Here is a 19,282-nt window from a genome sequence, read left to right as displayed (position 1 = left end):
CCCAATGGCCATGCCCAGGGGACTTCTGTCCCCTGGGCATGGCCATTGGACACAGTGGCATGTAGGGGGGCCCACATTAGGTCCCCCTATGCCACTTAAAAAAAAAAAAATACTTACCTCTACTTATCTGTACTTACCTGGGATGGGTCCCTCCATCCATGGGTGTCCTCCAGGGGTGGGCGAGGGTGGCAGGGGGTGTCCCTGGGGGCAGGGAAGGGCACCCGTGGACTGCTTCCATGGTCAAATACCATCGAAATGAGCCCATAAGTCCCTTAACGCCTGCCCTGACCCAGGCGTTAAAAAACGGCACAAATCAGGCTGGGCGCCTTTTTTTTAAGGCCCGCCCCCTCCTTGCGTCAAAATGACGCTGGAGTATAAATAAGGTGCACAGGCCTTAAAGTAATTTTTTGCATGAGAACGCCTACCTTGCATGTCATTAACGCAAGGCGGTTTCACGCATCCAAGAAATGATGCACACTGCTAAATATTGACGTTCGCCGGGTCAGGCGTCAATGCATAAATATGGCATTAGGTTTGCGACAAATTTGCGTAAAAAATGTTGACGCAAATTCGGTGCAAACAGAGTATAAATATGCCCCTTAGTGTGCATGTGTGTTTGGCCGGCAGTCTTAGGCCGCATGCGCTCTTATGTTTCTCCAACTCGGCTGTGTTGAACAGCTGGGCTGGAGAAACTGCACAGACCCTAGGGCAGTGTCTGAACGTCAGTCCAAGCCTCACAGACCAATCCTGACGCTGCTCTAATGCCAGGTTTAGCATAAAAGCAGTGCCAGGATTGCTGGAGAGCCTGTGCTGGTGTCCCAGTGAATACTGGGAGACCAGAACAGCAGAGGAGCGAGGCGGCGGCAGCAGAAAGGGTGTTTTTTTAATTTTTATTATTTGTCCCCCCGACCCCCTTTGTCCTTCATCCCTCCACCCCCTTGACATTTGCAGCTACTCCTTATGATAGGCATCTGTTGACCAAGTCAGTGCACCATGTTGTCAATGACGTTTCAACTTCCTAAAACTGTAGAAGGTCTGATCAGGACTGAGAGAGTGCCACACACCAAAATAAGAAAAAGTAATGTAAGTCCAGGAGTGCAATACGAAAATGGTTAGACTGCAGAATTACAAAAAACAATAGGTACCTGTAAATGCGGTAGAACCACTGACACAAAGGCTTGTTGAATGTCAAGAAGCCTTTTGAAGCGTGGCTATACATTAGAAAACAAAAAACAGTTACGCCCATTTGCAATCAATAAATATTGCAAAGGAGAAGGAGTTATCATATTTTGCCAGCTACAGTCTTGCGGATAGTAATAGGAAGTTACGCAGGGTAGCCTGAGTTGTCTTTTGCATGAGGAATGACCCATGCACCTTAGAGGATGCTCTTAAATGAATTCACATGCACCTCGTATGCACTGACATCTATTATGTACCAAAAAAGTACACAATCACTACTGTAAAATGAAATATCAAAGCCAGAGCGAAAAAAGTTGGAATTTAACAGAAGATGTGCAATTTCACCACTTGCTCAAGAACCCACCTACGGTAACATGGCCCTTGGTGTGAATAAACAACACGGAGGTGGGTACGCCTATTCTAATGTGGTGTCCAGAACAAAACCAAAGTGTGGACCACTGATCTCTAAGGTGCATCTTCATCATGCGCAGTAATCACACGGAGTGGTCACCAAAGCGCTCTGTTTTCCCGTAGTTCCTTTGCATATTCCTACCCTATTTAGGATGTTTGTCCCGGATCATAGTAACTACTATTCCCATTGTCTTCAGAAACTGAGGGACGTATTTATAGGCCCCTAGTGCCACAGGAGCATCACTTTTAGTGACGCTCCTGTGGCGCTAAGCACAGGGCCGTATTTATAAGGTGGCGCTAAGCCACTTTTTGTGGCTTAATGCCACCTTGTAAATTCGGCCCCTTCCCACACATCACTGTGTGTGGAAGGGGCGTGCAATGGATGTTGCTGTGGGCGTGCCACACAATCAAATGCCAGAAATTATTGTTTATGTGTGGGAAGGTGTCCCTTCCCGCACACAATCAAACCCCTCAACACAGACATCTTTGCACGATGGTGCAATGAAGCCTGCGTTGGCGCTGACAGCTAAATTTAGTGCCAGCGCAGGGGGAAATGCAGGGGTGCGCTGTATTCTCTTAAATACAGCACATCCCTGCGTTTCTAAAGTGATACAGCGCACTGCTGCCAATTTAGGCTCGGCGCTGCACCACTTTTCTTTAAATCTGGCCCTGGTGCTTTTGCCGGCAGAGGTGATGGGAGTGAAACTGCATCTATTGTTTTTGTTCAAAATGCACACCTGAAGTCAGTCCCAACTATCTGGTGTATCATAGAGAGGCAGGAGCAGTAGAACATAGTCCAACTCTTAATCCACACCCAGGATGGCAGCTAACCTGCCAAATTAGAAATTCATTTTATTGTGTGAGGTGTGGTGGAGGCTTGAGGAAAGGAGTGGGGTCTTGTTGGGCAGGGTTTTGAGTCTCTTATCCCCTGGTCAATCATAGTGGAGATCCTGGGCCAAGACAAGGTAGCGGGTCTTAGAGCCAGCACTGTTCAAGTACACCCTTCCCATTCTCTCCAAAAAACAAACTACCAAGGCTTGTGAAGCAGCTGAAGACATCCTGGGGTGATTGATAAAACCCCTGAAGGACGTCAGCTGCACAGAGCCTCCACGCCATGAGCTGGAAACCCACACTCTGTGGGGATTTTCAACTCACGGTGTGCACACTGTGGGGCAGATTTACAAGAAAGTGGTGCATCGGTCCCGATGCACCACTTTTCCTGTGTCCCCCTTGCCCACCCTAACAACACCATGGTTGCACGGTATTTACAATGTGGTGCACCATGGCAATCATTACCACAACAGCATCAAACATTTTGATGCTGTTGTGGCACTTTTCTGCACTAGCATCAAAAGTTTTGACATTAGTGCAGCAAAGCACAGGGAGGCGCATAGATTATTATGGGTGCGTGACTTTAACTCCTGCCCTAAGCAGGCGTTAAAATGAATGGAAAAAAAGGTGCAGTGAGATCTTTTAAATTTCACTGCACCATTCTTTCAGGCCTTCCTGCGTGGGAACGCCCCTCTTGCATACATTATGCCTGGCACAGGCATAATGTGGCGCAAGGGATTGCAAAGTGGCGCAATGTATGCATTGCAACACTTTGTAAATATGGAGCGGGGTAATGGCCAACTTAAAGCCACCTAACCGTCATAAAAATAATGCTAAGGCGGCGCTAGGGGCTTGTAAATCTGCCCCTGTGTGTTATAGTTTTTGTCACTAGATTAGCATGTGAAGGAAGCTGATATCGTGTGACACACGGTGCTGTGTGAGTTAGCAGGTCTGTCAGGTCAGAGTATTTTATATTGCAGCTGCAATTGACTTTCAAGGGTAATTAGTGAATTTAGCCCATTATACGTCCTTTATTAAGTTACAATGTTGTATTAAGGTGGCTAAGGCACTTCAAGGGCAGTAAATCAGTAGAAGGACAAGCAACAATACCAGACCTAATGCCCTGTAAGTGATATGAAATGGGTTAGCGCACATCAGCTGCTATCCCACTGACAGGTTAATATACATAGCTCACTGCGTACCCTCAATTGCAGAACTCACACATTGCAGCCGAATTACTGGAGGAGGAAGGTGAAGAATTTTCAAGCCTCATTTTACTATTTTTGGGCAGAGGAGTGGTGAGTGCTTGGGTGAAATGAAATGGAAAGCAAGTGAATGTAAGTTGCTTCCTGTAGCAATAGAGTCTATTTGCCTAGACCTCACACTCCAGTAGTATTGCTAACATAGTGCAGACAACCACAACAGCAAGCTGGTTCACTTCTGATTTAAAGATAAACATTTGTAGAACGAATCAGGCATATTGGGTTTTACTACATAAAGTGAGCCCTGCAAGTACCAATTTAAGAGAGTATCACATGAAGTGAACACTTAGGCCCATATTTAGACTTTTTTTGCGCCGCATTTGCGTAATTTTTTGCCACAAAAGCGGCGCAAACTTACAAAATACAATTGTATTTCGTAAGTTTGCACCGCTTTTGTGTTAAAAAGCTGCGCAAATGTGGCGCTAAAAAAGTATAAATATGGGCCCTAAAGTGCTAACATAAGACCCATCCATGCCTCAGTTTTTGGTTGACTGGTGAGGTAAATAGTTGAAGAGCTGGAGCAGTGCTATATACCACCCGAGACAATGGTAAATGGTTGATTGTCATAGACGTTCCCTGCTTTTAAATGGAAATGTAATAGAATGTGTGGACATTTTTTAAGTCAGTAACAGAACATAGCACAATCGCATAAACAAAACAACATAACAACACCAATAAAATATAACAAAAAAATTGTCAAAACAGAATATAACAGAACAACCACAATACAGCATAACATCATATTTCAATAATTCAGCACAAATCACACAACACAAAAAAACAACATAACACATCACTACCACAACAAAATGCCCCACAACAAATATGAGCAAATATTCTTATCACAAATTACCACTTACCGAAAGCTGCTTTCACAAAATTGTGATAGATGTTTGCGGCAGGTACTGCCATAACTTTCCACCAAGGGCATGAAATAGCACCAGTAAAAAACGTTTTGTGATCTGGTCCATTGACTTTAAACAGTAGACATACATAGTTGCCAATAAGTGACCCGAAATTGCCATATTGGAGCAAATTTACTGCAAGTAAATTAAAAGTGAAAATAGGAAAAAGCTACAGAAACTGGTAACTCTTTTGTTTTTAATTGCAATAGTGTGCAAGTGAATAATTGGGGCTGTGGTTCCGAATGTTTTGCCTGTGTAGGTGTTTAAGTGAAGCAGAGCTACCATGGTGCTGGTGATGTAGTTTGATCTCAGTGATCAGCAAACTTAGATCAAATTTAGGGGCTTATTTAAAAAAAATGGAGGTGCACCCAGGGCAGCGCCACTTTCCTTGCGCCCCTTAGCATCCCCCTACCGCCACCATGTGTGCGCTGTATTTTAAATATGGTGCATCATGGCACAGGATAGATGGCAATAGTGTCAAAATTCATTCCTGACACTATTGATGTACTCTGCAGGAGTAGTGCCAACATTTTGGTGCTACTCCTGCAGAGTACACAGGGGCCCATTGTATTCAATGGCATGCCCCCTTTTAACACCTGCTCTGAGCAGGCGTTAAAAGTGCCGCAAAAATTGGCACAAGGAAATCTCTTAGATTTCTTTGCACCATTATATTGGCCCCCATAATGAGGGAACGCCCCCTTGCATACATTATGCTTGGTGCAGGCATAATGTGGTGCAGGGGTTTACAAAGTGGTTAAATGCATACATTGTGCCACTTTGGAAATATGGCGTGTGCAAAAAGCCATTTTTGAGTCGCCTTAGCGTAAAAAAAGTGATGCTGTGGCGGCACTAGGGCCTCTTAAATCAGGCCCTTACTGTTTGTGAAGTACAATCTGACATTGGTGGTTGTCCCTTTTCAAGTGATGGATCTCCGCTGTGTCCCTGGACATGCCCCCCTTGGAATGCTGGCTCTCCACAATTTCCCTGCATATGCTTTTTCCTTGTTTATTGACTCTCAAGAGTACCCCAATGGACACCCTTTCCCCTTCTGGCAGCTGCCCTCAATGTCTGTGTATACCTGCATGCGTGGTTGGCTTTTCATTCTAGCCCATGGATAAAGGCTTTTGGTTGTACACAGCCACTGTACATGTTCCTCCGTGTATCATTGCTTTCCACATTGTTTCTATGGAATCAGGCATTTGACTCTGCAATGTTCTAATAGATGCCCTTGCTTAGGTTATATGTTCTATTCCATAGATGTTCTTCCTCAGGCTATTTTCCATCAGTGACCTGTACAGCATCCTCTCCACATGGTTAGTATCTCTCCATGGTGGACCTAAGGATATCCCTGTCTGGGCCGATGACACTCCACAATGTCCCTCTTAGATTACCCCTCCGTCCCCATTTAAAACCGCCCAATCAAATGAAACTTGGCTCCTTGTAGTCACTTTTTCTATCTCCTGCCACTTAATAATATGTATTTATTGATTTATTTGTTTCATTAATTATTTTTAAATACAACATAAGTTTGTTTGAGACAAACTGTCATATGACTCATGTACAAAAATGTACAACATACTACTGTTAGAAATTGGGTCTCTAGTTGGCTGTCAGTTTATACCGTGTCCAATTAGGGACCCTCACTCTAGTAGGAGTAAAGGAGTCACACTCCTAAGATTACCCCTGCTCACCCCCTTGGTAGCTTGGCACAAGCAGTCAGGCTTATCTCAGAGGTAATGTGTTAAATATTTGTAGCCACACAGTACCACAGTGAAAACACTACAAATGGACACCATACCAGTTTAGAACAATAGCCAATATTTATCTAAATCAAACAATGCCAAAACGACAAAAATCCAACATACGCAAGTAAAGTTATGACTTTTCAAAATAATAGAATCTTACTCCATATAAAACAATAGAAACATTGTTATTACACAGAGTACCTGGTTTGTGTAAAAAATAAAGCCAAACAAACAAGCGTGCGTTGGAAAAGTCAGCGATATGTCGATTCCTTCCTCGCAAGTGAGCCTGCTACTTATACCCCTTTCTGCCTTTGAAGTATGCAAACTTCAAAGGAAAGTCTCTGTTGTTCTCAGAATGATGCGTTGCCCAGGCCTGGCCCCAGACACATACCAGGGGGTTGGAGACTGCATTGTGTCAGGGCACGCACAGCCCATTCAGGTGTAAGTGTTAGCTCCTCCCTCCACTCTAGCCCAGATGACCCATCAGGATATGCAGGCTACACTCCAGCCACCTTTGTGTCACTGTCTAGTGGAGATTAACAAACAACTCAACTGTCAGTCTGACCCAGACAGGGAAAAAACCAAGCAAGCAGAGTCACAGAATAGTTTAAGCAAGAAAAGGCCCACATTCTAAAAGTGGCATTTTCAAACAGACAATTTAAAAACCATCTTTACAAAAATATGTATTTTTAAATTGTGTGTTCAGAGACCCCAAATTCCACATTTTATCTGCTCCCAAAGGGAAAGTGCACTTAAAAGTTATTTAAAGGCAGCCCCCATGTTAACCTCTGAGAGAGATAGGCCTTGCAACAGTGAAAAACGAATTTGGCAGTATTTCACTGTTAGGACATGTAAAACACATCAGCACATGCCCCATCTTTAACATATACTGAACCCTGCCACTGGGGCTACCTTGGGCCTATCTCAAGGGTCCTTTACATGTATAAAAAGGGATGGTTTAAATACTGCACACCCACACATTGCAGTGGCAGGTCTGAGCCATGTTTACAGGGCTATTTACGTGGGTGGCACAATCAGTGATTCAGGCCCACTAATGGCATTTGATTTACAACCCCTGGGCATCTCTAGTGCACTTTACTAGGGACTTACTAGTAAATCAAATGTACCAATCATGAAAAAGCCAATTACACATACTTTTACACAGGGAGCACTTGCACTTAAGCACTGGTCAGCAGTGGTAAGGTGCCCAGAGTAACAAAACCAGCAAAAACAGAGTCCTGCACACAGTCAAAACATTGGAAGCAGAGGAAAAAAGACAGGGGAGACTATGCCAAGGATGCCAGGTCTAACAGCCGGTATTTACAAGCTGAACAAGAAGAAAGATAGAAATGTTGCTTGTACTACAAAAAATACAGAAAGGTATAATCACAGTAGCTGCAGTATTGGCAGTCCTGTTGATTTCTTCATGCCACTCTCCTCGCCCTTCGAAGCAAAGGCACACAGTGAACCAACACAAAAGACTCATAGTAAAGACATCTGACCAGATCCATTGCGAGGTTAGGTAGCTGGAAGGCTTCCCATTGCTGGGACTACAGGCTAAGGGAGAAGTGGGTGAATTCTCATGAAGTCAGCACAGAGTTGCAGCAGGAGCAAAGGCACAGTGAATTGCAGAAGAGATGTTGCCCACAGGTGCCACTGCAGAACCAGGAGCACTGCGGTTACAGGAGCTGTGTTACCATTAGAAGCAGATGCAGGAGTGCATGGGGCACTAGTCCAGCAGTACTCTAAGCTGTACCGTCAGTGTCATTTTGTTCAGTGGTCTGCTTAGAATGTGATGCATAGATCCTGGCAGGCAGCACACAGCAGTTCACAGCAGTGTTCTTGGTGAACAGAATCTGGCATGGGTCTTCCCCCCTGAGTTGGATAACAGACTTTCACTGATGGGTTTTCAAGTGGATTCAGTCTGTAGGCTATTGATGTGGTAGGTTCCAGTCAGGCAGATGGGCAGGGCAGTTTGAAACAGAGAATGGAAACTGTTGAGACAGCAAATTAGTTGTTGCAGTACTACATACAACGCATCACATCACATTTAAGTGCAAATAATAAAAGCTAGTGACATTGGAGGGACAGAATGAAGTATCATTAAACAGCAATTATAATTTTGCAGGTACTATCTTTAGTCTTTTCAGTAGGAGGGTCTTGAATTCACCAGAATGTCCCACTTACAGCATCAGGCCTTTTGTCCCTATTTGACTACAAATCTTAGCTCTCCTGGACTTCAGAGTTACATTAAACTACTCTACTCTCCCTGAGGACTCAGGCAGGTAGGTACAATGATAATGTTGTTTGATTCCCAAAGGTTTACATAGTTCTTGACTCACAGATGACACAGAGTGAGTACCCTTGTCACTCCCGGCCTAGCTGAAGAAGCATTCCAAACCTTGGGATACAATCTCTAAGCAGTATCTTGACTGCAGTAATTGCATCAGCTCCATCACATGGGTATGTTTTAATCCATATGGAAAACATGTACTCTAGAACCAAAACATAGGCATGCTAAACATTTCAAAGCATTTGAATGAAAGCAATTTGAATGTGGACGAAGGGACCCCATGGAAGTGGATAAGCGAAAGACTGGTTTTGACACCTTTCCCAATGGTGTTGTGAGTTTGACAAGTTGGTACCATTATACTACTTAGAAACAATGAATGCATGAGTGTTTGCTATATGAGAATACTGACATCTGGATGCCACTAAATATATTAATTCTGAAACATATGGCCATATCATCAAAAAGATGTATTAAAATGTCATCGCACATAAGCATTAAAAACATGAACTCAGCAAGAGGGAATCATATATCCATTTCATAGGAAATATTCCATATGGCATGATCTGCCTTGTAAAAACTCTTTGAAGGTGTGATACTCCACTTTGCATGCCAGAATTAATACCCAGAAGAAGTCACCCTTTCCGGTAAATAACTACTTTGTTTCTAAACATAAATCCTCAGCAGCCAGTGTCCATTTGTTGCATTTGTCATTTATGAAATCCTCCAAAAGATGGTGTTGTTGCATTTCGGCCTCACTCCTTTTTAACAGTATCCTCAGGACATATACAAGGACCACATTGTTTTTACTTAGTAACACGTATATATGCATACAGTCACCATATATTTGATGAGTCGATTCCTATTATATAGCACACTTATAATATATGCTACAGTAGTGAGGGCCATAATATGAACTTTACACATGAGTAAGTTAATTGCCCAGGTTAATCAATTATCTCATGCTCATTTATATTCCATATTTTGGTTTACACAAAATTGGTGCCTGAGGGGAACGTCTGTCAGAACTCATTTCAGCATTCCATAGTGGGTTAAGTGGGTAGGTATACTACCCCACATTTACGATACCTTAGCTACAATTACATCACATTGCATCCACATTGAAAAGATGTAATCAATTGGAGCATTGAACTGTGTGATAGTCTGTGGGATAAGCAAAAGGAAAAACCCAATGAAGACCAGGATGTCTAGCCAGGCTGCTTGTACTAACTTTAATCATAAGTCACATAAGAAAGTGTTGCAAACATTTTTTTTAAATGGTACCTTGCAAGGAAGAATCATCATGTTATGTTAGAATTGGGATGGAAGAATATCATAAAAATCCATAGCTTATATTCACTCATCAATTGCCTTTCCAAAATGGCCACGTATAATAAGAAGGAATTTCATCAAATGGACCAAAAACGAATATCTACATGACTGATAAGCTTATTCTTAATCATCTCAAATAATATGAACATTCATGTCTCCTTACCAAGGTCTTTTGGAGGCAGTCTAACCTTCAACAGGCTTTATATTCTTTATAAATGACTTGGCTCCCAAGAAAGAGAGCTGCTCATCGGTCATTTGTCACAAAGTGTATGTCTCCTACAAGTATTGAAGAGCATGTGGATTTCCAGGAGTCAAACGTATACCAGACATATAAGAGAAATAAAATCACAAACTTATCATTGCCATCATAGCATGCTGGGTGAGTAAGATGAGCGGGTATATTCACAGATTCCCTTTGTTTTGAAACCCAATATGGCCATGGTCAACTTTCAACAGGTTGTGTTTATTAACACAGATGAGTGCCTGAAAAAAAAAAACATTGTCATTTATTTGGGGAAAGCATCTCCTGTCTTGTGAGTGTTCAAAGTTTAGTGTTAAGCTGTACACCAAGTATCACATAGTGGTTGAAGAATGCAGGCTTTTCACCACCGTCATAGTGTACTGCATAAATTGAATGATCTGATTTGCATCCGTATGATCCCTGGGGCTTAAGATGCAAGGTGCCAATTTGTCTAAGGGATGTGTTGTGATAGTAAAACTCAAAACAAGCACCATATTCACCCAGCAATGTTTTGTATATATTGCCCATACTAGCTCTGGGTATCACTGATGACTAATAGCTTCGCTGTATAAAGAAGTGTACAATGAGAAGGCTCCCTATTCAAAATTGATTTTGAGTATACCTGAACAGGCACCATATTAAAAGAAATTAATGAATAATTGAGCTCATTAAATAGGGAACACCCCATGGTTAGAAAATTGCTATATCTAATAAAGGATAAGAATTGTTTGTATACCCTCATTGGGTGGAATATTAAAAACTGTGTTATTCCATGAACCAAAAGATACCATGTTTTTCTAATGACAAATTTGATTATTACTTACAACATCACACTACACTTCAAAATTTATAGACACAGATACATACAAGTACTTATATAAGACATCTCAGACAACATCTGGTGCTTTGATGACGTACCTGAATTGTATCAATATTGTAAACAAAAGCCTGGTTTGACTTCAATACTGCTTGAATTACAAATTCACAATTTACTGCACCATTTAGTGCAAAATCTAATAATGAACACACAACAGATTTGTTACAGAATCAGTGTTCAAATATCTGTGACCTGCTTATTAGATTGAACAGTTTCAAGAATTGGGAATAAGGCATATATATCCTGGGAAGAGATACACGCTACTGGGTACATAGTAAAAGAGTCATTACATTGATACAGATATGGTTTTAACTGCCATATATTTTATAATAATACTTCTTAAAGACAACTGTACATGATAAGTAACCAGATACCGGTCATAAGGATCAGTACACCATTTAGCTATATATTGAGTAAGCAAATTTGAAATTCCATATTTCATCTACTCCAATTATACCAATTGTAGCTGTCTGGAATTTTTACATGTATTCTACCCCCTTTCTGGTCAGTTCTGTTTACCCTCCCCTGCAGTCATAGTCTATTGTCGCTTATACAGTCCAATTAATTTCTTTGGGCGTGGGTTTCTTTTCTGAGTAGTTGTTTGCCATTGGGGAACCTGAAGTCTGACATCTAATTCTTGGCCTATGTTGGCTAATGACTGCTTTAACTTCTTATGTTGCCATACCAATCTCCGTCTATACACAAGGGCATGTAATAACACAGGTCATGTTTTTAGTATTGCAGTTGGAAATTTTGTACTGCTTTGTAGCAACAGTATTGATAGTGACTCCCTTATTTTTGTTTGTGAATTCAAGTACATTGAATTGTCTGCACATGAAATGTCCATTGAGTCTGGGTAGTCCTTGTATTTCCAAAATGGTCTTTTGTTCTCACCAAGGAATCTGGTAAATTCTTTCCTTTCATAAAGGCATATAAAAGTATCAGAAGATAGAAGGGTTCTGGTTCTGGTTCTTTTTTATAAATGTCTTAATCTGATTAGCTATATGGCGATAAGTGAGTACATATATGAGATGAATCTTATCCCCCCCCCCATCCTTGCATTGCAACAGGAGCTCACATGGAATAAACCATCCTCTCTGTTAATAGGGTCTTAGCACTTTCAAAATATTTACCTTTCCTTGAACAATTTCTTCTTATGTGGAGTAATTGACTGTAAGGTAAATTCTCTCTGAGGGTCTTAGGACGAAAACTAGTAGAATGTAGCAACACGTTCCTGTCTTTCAGTTTAGCCTACAGACTAATACGTAGGGCCAATCATTATTTAATGAGTGAGCTTGTAAAAAGAAAACAATGCATTTGAGATCTGTTGCCCTATTATAAACCAGTCATAGAACATTTGTTTTTCTAACTTGGAAAGGTTCTCCAGAATCCCTCAAAAGTTTCCATACTTGGTTGATTAATAGATCAATGGAACTTGAATTTACCATTCACTTTAACATAATAAATTAATGGAAAGGGGATACTCAAAGAAAATGGTAAAATACTCCATGAAGAAAGCCTAGTTTACTCCATGTGAGTCCCTGTTACAATGCAAGTATAGGGAGAATAGAATTCCTCTCATATGTATAATTGATTACAGCCCTGTAGTTCATAACATTGAGGGACTGATTAAACAGAATTGGAATCTACACACACCTTTATATGCCTTTAAGGAGGAAAAAGATATTTGAGATTACTTCATGAAATTAGCCACATTGTCAGGAAGAAGACAGTTTTAGAAATGCTAGAACTACCCAAACATAATGCACTTTTCAGGTGCAAACATTACATTGTATGTGAATTCTCAAACAATATTAAGGAAGTCACTATGAATAACATTACTACAAAACAGTACACTTTTTCCCATTGCAATACTAAACATGTGGTCTATGCTATTACATGCCCCTGTAACAAGACATAGATTGGTATAACAACACAAGAAGTTAAGTCAAGGATTATCCACCATAGATCAAGAATGTGTTCTCAGTATCCCATTGCCCCATGGTAAACCACTACTCAGAAAAGAAATGCTCTCCCAATGGCATTAATTGGATTTATTAGAAACAGTAGAACATGACCCTAGGGGAGGAAAGAGAGAAAACAAACTGACCAGAATGGAGGCAAGATGCATACAGAAAGTACAGCCAGCTACGATAGGTTTAAATGGAGTAGATGAAATGTACAATATAATGACTTGCTATGTTGATATATGGTGTACTGATCTGAATTACTGGTATTCAGTCAGTTATGATGCATATGGCTGTGTTTAAGAGACAATACTGTAAATGATATGACAGCAGACACTATATCTGTGTCAGTATGAATGAATATATACCCAGTAGTGTGTACCTGTTTCCATAATATGTATGCCCTACTTCCAACCCTTGAGATTGTTCAGTCTAATAAGTAAGTAAAACAAGACCAAAATGACAAAAATCCAACATACACAAGCAAAGATATAAATTTTCAAAGATTAAACTTCTGTATAGAACTTAGAACACAATAGCTCCAACTGGGACTATCACAATATCGTTGATGGAGTCATTCACAACAGTCTGATGCCACTCACGAGGGAGTGCAGCGCCAGTCACGGAGTCGCACAGACCCCAGGTACAGTACCTTAGAAACAAGGCAGGGTCAAAGATGTGGCACGGAGTTTGGGAGGTGAGGCGTCACTGGAGCCGGTGTGGTATTGGTTCTGTGCTGCAATGCAGGAGGTGGAGCATTGGTTCCTCACTGCTACGCAGGGGAGGTGAGTTTTTTGGTTCCTTAAAGAGGCAATGGAGGTCAGGCGGCATCTGTGGTGAGGCGTCAGTTCCGAATGATCTGGCGGGGTCAATGAGTTCCACGGGTCAACACACAATAGGGCGACCTCTTGGGGTTGCATTCACACCACGTGTCCACAGATGCTGCAGTGGAGTCAAGTGTCACAGACATCGGAGACACAGCACTCGGGACTCAGAATGTTGTAGGACTTCAGCAGCACTGTGGCGGCATGGGGGCTGCGATGTTGGTTACGGTCGTCGCACTTCAGGGGGGATCATGGCTTCGGTTGCAGGCAGTGATGCATAGTCGGGCAGTGGTGCCAGTTCCGGAGTCGTCAGGAGTCAGTGTGCCTGGTTCTTCTTGTTTTTATGCTAAGTTTCACTTCCAAGGGCCCAGGAACTGAAGTGGCCACAACTTGGCAAGTCAGGGTCCTCAGCAAGAGAACTCAGGCGCTGGCAGGTGAAGTCGGTGATGTCCCTGAGAGTTTTTAACAGGAGGCAAGCTCAGTCCAAGCCTTTGGAGAAACTTCACAAGCAGGATACACAACAAAGTTTTTGTTCCTTCCAAAGCAGAAGCAGCAACTGCAGGCCAACCCAGCAAAGCGAACACCACAAAGGGGCAGTGCTCCTCCCCACAGCTTTTCAGCTCTTCTCTTTGGCAGAGTCTCCTCTTGCTCCAGAAGTGTTCTAAAATTCTGGGGTTTTGGGTTCAATACTTATACTCATTTCTGCCTTTGAAGAAGGCAAACTTCAAAGGAAAGTCTTTGTAGTGCACAAGACCCTGCCTTTCCTGCCCTGGTCCCAGACACACTCTAGGGGTTTGGAGACTGCATTGTGTAAGGACAGGCACAGGCCTATTCAGGTGCAAGTGTCAGCTCCTCCCAACACTGTGGACCATGGAGACCCATAAGGATAGGCAGGGCACACCTCAGCTCCCTTTGTATGACTGTCTAGAGTGAATTCACAACCAGCCCAACTGTCATCCTGACCCATACATCCCATACATGCATTCAGCAGCCAGGCAGAGACGCAGAATGGTTAAGCAAGAAAATGCCTACTTTCTAAAAATGGCACATTCAAACTGACAATCTAAAAACAAACTTCACTAAACGATGTATCTTTAAATTGTGAGTTCAGAGACCCCAAGCTCCATCACTCTATCTGCTCTCAATGGGGAATTACACGTAAAGGATATTTCAAGTCAATCCTCGTGTTAGCCTATGTGAGGGATAGGCCTTGCAATAGTGAACACCGACATTGGCAGTATTTCACTATCAGGACATGTAAAACACACCAGTACATGTCCTACCTTTTAAATACACTTTCCTTAAGGGTGACTTACTTGTAGTACAAGGGAAGGTTTGGACCTGGCAAGTGTTTACACTTGCCAGGTTGAATTGGCAGTACAAAACTGCCGACACAGATACGTCAGTGTCAGGCCTGAGACGTTATTTGCAGGGCTTCTCATGTGGGTGGCACAATCAATGCTGCAGGCCCACAAATAGCATTTGATCTACAGGCCCGGGGCACATATAGTGCACTTTACTAGGGACTTACTAGTAAATCAGATATGCCAATCATGGATAAGCCAACCACCAATAGAATTCAGACAGAGAGCATATGCACTTTAGCACTGGTTGGCAGTAGTAAAGTGCCCAGAGTCCTAAAGCCAACACAAACAGGCCAGAAAAAATAGGAGGAAGGAGGCAAAAAGTTTGGGGTTGACCCTACAAAAAGGGCCAGGTCCAACAAGTACCAACAAAGCTTTAATGTGTATCACTATACAAAATTCATCCTCACTCCTAAAATTTTCAGTAATCGAATCAGCATAAAACAATGCCTGTATACCTGTCTATTGGTTAAACATTCACAGTTATCTTGCTCAGCACCACCATCACCACATGGTAAGCCTGTCAAGAAACTAACTCCTACATCTTTATGCAGTAGGCAGGCTGACATTACATGACAGGTCCTTTCCTCCATTTTGTTCCCCACAGTGGACGATCTTACCCTTGTTTATATTGGAAAGTTTTCTGGAGTGCATACTCCTACACATCTAGACTTTGCCAAATGACACTCGCAGTCCAAACCTACCTGTCATCTTAAGCCAAAACCTTTTACTAAGTCTTATATATTTGATTTTGCTTACACAGTTCATAATCCTTATAATTGCAGCTTAGCACAACTATTTCTTACTGCTCAATTGGAACATAATAACCTTGAAAAAGTCATACTTATGAAACGTGCCAGCTGTATTTGATGTCTACTATATCTTCATTTGTCTCTGATATTGAACTGTGCGTTGCAGCCGACAGAGATATATATGTATACTTCATAACATCTTTGTACATAGCTATTTGATGTCAACAGTACCTCATGTTATGATAACTGTTTAACCACATCCCCACATTTAATGGAATGTTTTGCTAAAATGTATGCAACTTGTCGAATTAACAGGACTGCCTGTTTAATTGTTTAATCTTTTACCTTTAGTGTACATACCTTTTGATACTGTCTATCATTGACACATTTTGGTGTGATCCAGAGATTTGTCTGTATTCGGAGTGATGTGTCACCCATCACTCTAATTGCAGCTTTTGGGTTGCAAGGTGCAGCCTGATGAAGCGCCTACTTATATTACTATTGGTGGTAGCCGTATACTTCCCTCATTTATACATAGCCACAATAAACTTGTGTTGTGCAGTTAATAATATCCACTGCTAATATTGCAAACGTGTTTCTATAATGTCCAGCTTAGTTACTTGTGATTGCCATTCGTTATTACTTGGCCCATCATTAGTGCCTTGAATGCCCAATTAAGTGTCTATTCTTAAAATACATATTTCTGGTTAGATGCATGAGGTGCCGAGAGGTAGCTATGTTTATCTTCCCAGTAGTGCATCCGTTAATGTTTCTTCGATAGCTGGTCTTGTCCTCAGTATATTTAAGTGACTCTTAGCTGAATATATTTCATAGTGTCCACTTATATTTTCTCCTAAACCAGGTGATCCCTTTTGCTGCATACTGTGACCAGGATGAGTGTGCATGCCTGGATCCAAGTGCCCAGGAGAACCAGTCCCGACAGCATGGCGTGCGCTAGCCCTCAGTTTGACAGTGAGGATGCTGGGGCAGTTACCGAAGACGGCACTGGTCAACATGAAGCAGAGGGAGAATGGGACGTTGTGTATATGAAGTGTGTGCTCATTAACTTATATGAAATACTGTATAACCTGTGTATATTGGGGACATTAAAAAAATGTGGATAGCCAAGCTGTGATACGGAGGTGTCCTTGTTATGACTTATGTGATCCACGTTTGCTATGTTGTTCACACTTTTTCTTTACTGGCCATACTATACACAGGGGAAATTCATTGGCTGTCAATTTTTTTTTCCCATCTCGTGTCCTTGCCTGTAGATTTCATGCAGGAATGGGCCTTGAGGTGAAACTGGAAGCAGATATTGGAGTGGTAGTTGCCAAGAAATAGCAATTATTGATTTGAATGCAAGAAATATGCAACAGCACATAAACAGTAATGCGCTAACCACAGCCTAACATCAAACTAGCCCTCTGATGACTAACAAAACAGGACGTGGTGTGAATGTAAATGTTGTATGTACCCATAAACCTGCAATCGTGCAAGCAGAATACGCAAGAAGGTTCGAACTGTGGTGAGAATATGTTTACAAAGTTGTGGAATTTTCCACATAGAAGTTCATTCGCTACAAGAATCAGTTTGATATCTCTTATGGTGTCACCATGTGACACACACTGTTGGCTCCTTTCACATGGTCACAGTGAGAAATAAAGTGAGCCGGGTTCCATTACACAGAGTTAGGCCTATATTTATGGGAAAGTGGCACAGTGCAGCACAGCAGCTTACCTTCCTGCGCTGTGTCACTAGGAAAGGGTGGGAATAAAAGTATACAGGTCATTTCTGCCCTTTTTCCCGTGCTGGTTCACAATGGGCTGCAGGAACACTTGCACCATGCTGCAAGGGTGCCTGTGTTGCATGAGGATGGCTTTTGTGCAGGAAGGAGCACCTTCATGCACAAAAACAAACCTGGGAGGCATATTCCTCTTTCTAAGTATGCTGCAAAATGCAGCAAACATAAAAAGAGGAAGAAACGAGGAGATGTAAAGATATTTCTCCTTGTCACTCATCCCCCAAGGTGGCGTAAGGTTTTGGCACATTACCAGGTTTATCAGGTTTGGAGAATTTGGGAATGCATCAAAATCCATGGTGCATTCCAAGGTTTGTCAGGTTTGTTAAATCTGGTTATGCATCAAAATGCATGGGAGTTGTGTGGGAACACCCACGCAACGTCCATGGAATGCCTCCCTTGCTCAGAGTAATACAACACTGCACATTGTGCTGCATTGCATTACTCAATTTTTAAGGCCAATCAAAGCCATGCAAAGTGGCTTTGCTTGGCTTAAAAAATATAACTAAAGGTTTGCGTCACGCATGTACCACCTTGTGTGGTGCAAGCATGATCCAAATCGCTCATAAATATTCCCCTAATTTTCCAGCTCGTGCTTAGAGACACTGGGAGCTCACTGTGGGCTCTATAAGCCACCGGACTATAGAAGGCAGACACACACAACCTTGTTTTTTTTGTTATTTTTTTGGGGTAGTTGTTGACCGAAGCTAACCACTACACGTATCCTGCTCCTCCACTTCCTCCTCTCCAATATGATTACATGGTAGGGATATTCTGAAGTTGGCAGGTCTAAAATTGGAATGACAGAACACACAGAAAACGATTTTTGTTAGTGATCTTATTATGAAACACATGTACATGCATTTCAGTTCCACCCCACCAACCGCCTACATGTGAATGAGAGTATTATTTTTCCTTTTCTGTGCATTTTTTAAAAACACAATGAGCACACAATCGTAATACTGCTATTTACTTGTATTTATTTTATTAACATACTTTAAAATGTGCAGGCCTGCGAGTGTTTCAGAGAAAGAGCAATTATTTCAAATTAGCAGAAAATAAATTAGTAACCTTTCTATAATTTCTCTAAAGTATAAAGAAATGCGCAATCTTGCAAATAAAGGTCATACCATTAAAAACAGTTATGAAATCCCAAACTCGGAAACAAACTAAAGGATAACAAATTCATGTCGAAAAGTAAGTAAACAAAAACGTAAAAAGGCTCTTGTAGACAAAAATGGGTAACACTTTCCTAAGTAGAGGAGCTTCCTATTGCTAGTTTTAGAGAGATACCCAAGAAAGTCTCTTATGATGGTACCAGTCGCGCTAAACCTCTTTCACTGGGGTCTCATCTAAGTTTTACTCTTGAAAATCTAGGAGCCTCCAAATATACCTAAATGGCAGCAAGAGAATAAACTACAAGATTTTCGAGTTTGAAAGTAATGTATGCCCATCCATGATAAGCTACTAGGAGTTTCTGGGATATTGGGTTTAAAATATC

General features: G+C 41.8%; 1 protein-coding gene across 1 annotated transcript in view; it reads left to right on the top strand.

The window, feature by feature from the left end:
* PAPPA2 (pappalysin 2) overlaps nt 1–17,108 on the top strand; it is a 796,947-nt gene extending 779,839 nt beyond the window's left edge. Inside the window, exon 22 of the mRNA XM_069231564.1 lies at nt 16,843–17,108. Coding sequence (XP_069087665.1) covers nt 16,843–16,938 — 96 coding nt within the window. The 3' untranslated portion in view covers nt 16,939–17,108. The remainder of the gene's footprint in view (nt 1–16,842) is intronic.
* Nucleotides 17,109–19,282: the final 2,174 nt, after the last annotated feature.

The sequence above is a fragment of the Pleurodeles waltl genome, chromosome 4_2 (assembly GCF_031143425.1).
Source record: "Pleurodeles waltl isolate 20211129_DDA chromosome 4_2, aPleWal1.hap1.20221129, whole genome shotgun sequence".
Lineage (NCBI taxonomy): Eukaryota > Metazoa > Chordata > Amphibia > Caudata > Salamandridae > Pleurodeles > Pleurodeles waltl.
Note: the sequence above shows the minus strand (reverse complement) of the source record. Positions and strands in the feature narration are given on the sequence as shown.